Source organism: Quercus lobata, chromosome 8 (assembly GCF_001633185.2).
Source record: "Quercus lobata isolate SW786 chromosome 8, ValleyOak3.0 Primary Assembly, whole genome shotgun sequence".
In the NCBI taxonomy this organism is placed as follows: Eukaryota; Viridiplantae; Streptophyta; class Magnoliopsida; order Fagales; family Fagaceae; genus Quercus; species Quercus lobata.
This window is the reverse complement of record NC_044911.1, coordinates 12,140,546-12,144,602: the sequence shown is the minus strand read 5'-3', so window position 1 is coordinate 12,144,602 and position 4,057 is coordinate 12,140,546. Positions and strand designations below refer to the sequence as shown.

At 33.5% G+C, this 4,057-nt stretch overlaps 1 protein-coding gene across 1 annotated transcript; it reads left to right on the top strand.

Annotated features, from left to right (window-relative positions):
* Positions 1-618: 618 nt before the first annotated feature.
* Positions 619-3,825, top strand: LOC115956395 (F-box protein At3g62230-like). Its single transcript, XM_031074791.1, has 4 exons — positions 619-1,539; positions 3,131-3,193; positions 3,256-3,429; positions 3,523-3,825. Exons 1-4 carry the CDS (start codon positions 619-621, stop codon positions 3,823-3,825), a joined length of 1,461 nt encoding a protein of 486 aa, XP_030930651.1.
* The last annotated feature ends 232 nt before the right edge of the window (positions 3,826-4,057 follow it).

Sequence of the window (4,057 nt, the reverse complement as noted above, 5' to 3'; positions counted from 1 at the left end):
TTTCATATTTTGAAATCTCAGATTTTTTTTTGGAATATGCCATAGGAATATTCCATGGCATATTCCATATCTCCTTTACGTTGAAGTGTTGAACCCATTTTATGGGTGTTTTTTTTTTTTTTTTTTTTTTTTTTTTTTGTAAGTCTGTAGCCACGTTTAAAATGCGACTATAGACTTACCTTATAGCCACATTTTAAAAACACAGCTAAAACCACTTAAGTCAATAGATTAGATATAGCCGCGTTTTTCAAAAACACGACCATAGACCCACGTGTTTTGTAGTGCCCCCCAAATTGTATTGTTTTGAAAACTTGATGCATTAGTATTTCAAGATATTTGTGTAAAAATTGCATTTGGATTAATAGAGATCAATTGAAAAAAAAAAATCTTCTACGCATTTCTTTCTGTTTCAATTACACGCCTCAAATCTTCCATACATGCTCTTTGGTTTGGTAAAAATAAAAACCTTTCGCCAAAGCCCACTATAATCCAAACGGTGCAACCATTGGTCTCTGGCTTTAACGATACAAATCCCTTCAAACCCTTCTTGCAAATTACTTCTTGGATATTATCTAAGAAACTCATCATCACAGCATCCACACTGATCTCTCCACAGCCATGGCTGATAACTTGGACATGTTCAGAAAGTTGAGTGAGCATTTGATCCTGATCATCATCTCTTTCCTTCCCTTCAAAGAAGCCGTAAGGACTAGCGTTTTGTCCAAGCGTTGGCGTTACATATGGCATGAAACAAGGAACATTGAGTTTGATGAGAGAGCCTTTGTAGATGTTCGTGAATCTCAAGAAATGCAAGCCTCTCAAAGAAGGGGTTTCATGGATTTTGCACTACAACGGATCCAAAACTATCAAGGACGTGATATAGATAAGTTTCAACTCACATTATCTAAGCCTGAAAATTTTAATGGGGATATACAACGTTGCATTTCATTTGCCATCATACATAATGTGAAAGGTTTAGGCCTTGATTTTTCTGACCCAACATGGGCAGAAGATAACCTTGATAATCATGCAGCGTTGTTTGATTTGCCATTAAATGTGTTTGGACATATAGTTCTTGAATCTATAAAGTTGTTCTCCTGCAATTTTCGTAACTCTGACTTCATGAACTTTGCAGCACTGAAGCAAGTCTCTTTCGGTTGGCTGGAATTATCACTGAGTTTTATTAAAGCCTTGTTAAGGAATTGTCCCTTGCTAGAGAGTTTGAGTTTGAAGAAGTGTTGGAACTTGGATCATCTTGAAATCAGTGGACCAAATTTGAGGCTGAAATGTTTTGTTGCGGATAACTGTTCTCTAATTTCCAATGAGATTGTCATTGAAGCGCCAAATTTAAGGTTCTTCAAATATTCTTGGACAATTCCTCATTTTGAATTTGAAATACACCCAGCCCATATGGAAGAAGCAGATCTAAGCTTTGGGATGGAGTTGGATTATGATGAATCTATAGGATATGATCTCTATAAACTCCGTCTACAACTTTATCCAATCAAGGTTTTGACTATTTGCACCTTTATGCTTCAGGTTTTATCTCTTTACATAAATTAATATATACTATTGAACAGTAATATGCAGTTACATTCAATTTTTTTTTTATTATTTCAAATTATCTATTCTTTTAAGCATATGATATATACCTGGTGTATGGTAGGAGTACCTCAAATGTATCTCTCTATAGGGCATCATGAATTTGACTTGATATTCTTTTGATTTTGATTTTGTGAGAAAACTAATATTCATTTTTTTGGCATCTCTATATATGTAGTCTACTATCAACTTGTTCATTCAATATATGCAAATAAAACAATTGGAATTACACATCTATTTCCATTGCTTGAACATCTGTATATCTTACTTCCGTCTTAACTAGAAGCCCTTTGTCTGTTCATTTGGTAGCCTCCGGTATTTTATTTGCAAGTAATAGGACAGAGGTGGGTTATCCCTTTTCAAGTGAAATTGTTGCATAAACTCTAACCTAATAGAGATTATTTCGTTTCTTGCAATAGGCAATAAAAGAAAATGAAGAAGAAAAAGAGAGGAGGGAAAGAGAAAGGTGACAAATAAAATACAAGAACATCATGACTCAAAGTCGTATCATACTTGAAAGTTCAAAATATTACAAAAGGAAGGCTAGTTAAATTTAAAGGAAATAATAAATTTTACAAAGGCACTCTTTTCCTTGTCGATAATTCAATAGTTATGGGAGTGGGGTTTGACCACTAGACATGTTCATTGAAAATACTATAAATTGTCTGTTGAGTTCCAAGTATCATGGTATAAAAAGATATTAAAGAAAAATGAATATTAAAGAGAGAGAGAGAGAGAGAGAGAGAGTACAAATGATCACGTATCCTAAAATAAAGATAATAATTGCTAAAGTTGCCATTGAGTACGTGGCAATCAATTTTTAGCTAGGTTTTTAAAACTAAACTGATGAAAACGGAAAGTCGATCTTAAAAAACGAAAAAACATCTCCCTTAAAAAGTAATTCATGAATAACTCATGAATCCATAAGTGGTTTTTTGAATACTATTGGAAGAAAAGAAGAAAACCTCTCTAAAGTTATTATTGACCAAATTTCAAATTGCCTAGAACACTACAACTCACAATATAAACATTAAATAAATCTTAGGGCCGCTAGGAGGTCCTTAGAAAATCCTAATTCGTAGTAAGCACGATTAAGCTAGAAAATAGGAAAATTTGACAAAAAAGAAAATTTTGAGAAATGTTTGAGAACAAATGTGACCAAATTATGACTTTTAAATTAATTAACAATCGTAACAAAAACTAAAATGATCATAAATAACAAATTTGGCTAATTGAAAGCTTAACCAAACGAATTTGAGTGAAATACAATATATGTCTTCATGTCGCAAGGCGATGAGTTTCAAATCTTGTGATCCTCACAGCGATTCCTTTTACATCACCAAATTTCATATGATTTTATTATTTGCTACAATAATTTCTAGTACTACTTTTAGAATTTCTTGTATATTGTTTTCACGATATCTCTATTTAGCAAAATTTTGTTCTTTCGTTTCTACATCAATCATAAACAAAATAAAAATGGTATAGCTACTATGGAACATAGTATTTCAACTTGTTCACATGGTAGAGGCTTATGTTAAATAGTGTGGAGGCTGAGTTTCTGCGAAAACTGCAAAAGCAAAAGCAGAAGGTAAACAAGAATGTGAAAGTTGATTAACTAACAACCCTTTTCCATATGTGCATTTACTACAGCTTATTCCCCATGGAGATGAACCACTGCGGATGGAATATGACATGAACATAAGACACTTGATATTGAAGACTTCTATGCATCCATATGAATTCTTCGGAATCGTATTCTTATTTAACAGCTCTCCTTATCTGGAGAATCTTACATTGGATATAGGCCCGGGAAGAATTTTTTATGTGAGTATCAATAAGATTGTTCAAATATATACACGACATACATATTTTTCACCTCGAACTTAAATCTTGACGTATAATTTTCCTTTGTTTTAGGATTACTCCTCTCCAGTCGAGGGCGAAAACCTTGATAGGTTCTGGCTTGAGCGCTCCATCAGATACACATGTGTCGTCAAAAGTCTCAAGATTGTGGAGGTAAAAGGCTTTAAGGGGACATTGCATGAACTGTGCTTGCTAGGCCGCTTGATTATCTATGGTAAGGTCTTGCAACACATGTATGTTACTGTTTCAAAGGAAGAGGATGGTAGTGGTGGAAATGAGAACTTATACCGAGCAAGAGCTAATGGGATGCTGGCATTCCCAAGAGCCTCCTCAACTCTGCAAATATCAATCAATTAAATCACAATAAGTACTACGGACAACATTACATAACTTCTGACATGGCTTATTATGATTTGTGCATATAAAAGTGGTGTTAGTGATAAATACAAGTGAAAGTGATGTTGTTCCAATCATAACAAATTATGTCAACAATTATGAAAAATGTTGTGTCCATATTATATATTTCTCATTAAATTCAGATTATACTATGTTGCTACTATTGGCTATTAATATTTAAATGAACAGCTCT

Excerpts from the sequence above, each read along its gene's own strand:
- LOC115956395 (XM_031074791.1), top strand. The coding sequence starts at position 619 with ATGGCTGATAACTTGGACATGTTCAGAAAGTTGAGTGAGCATTTGATC. Across the intron at positions 3,194-3,255 it reads TGCAAAAGCAAAAGCAGAAG|CTTATTCCCCATGGAGATGA; the intron begins GTAAACAAGAAT and ends CATTTACTACAG. Across the intron at positions 3,430-3,522 it reads GCCCGGGAAGAATTTTTTAT|GATTACTCCTCTCCAGTCGA; the intron begins GTGAGTATCAAT and ends CCTTTGTTTTAG.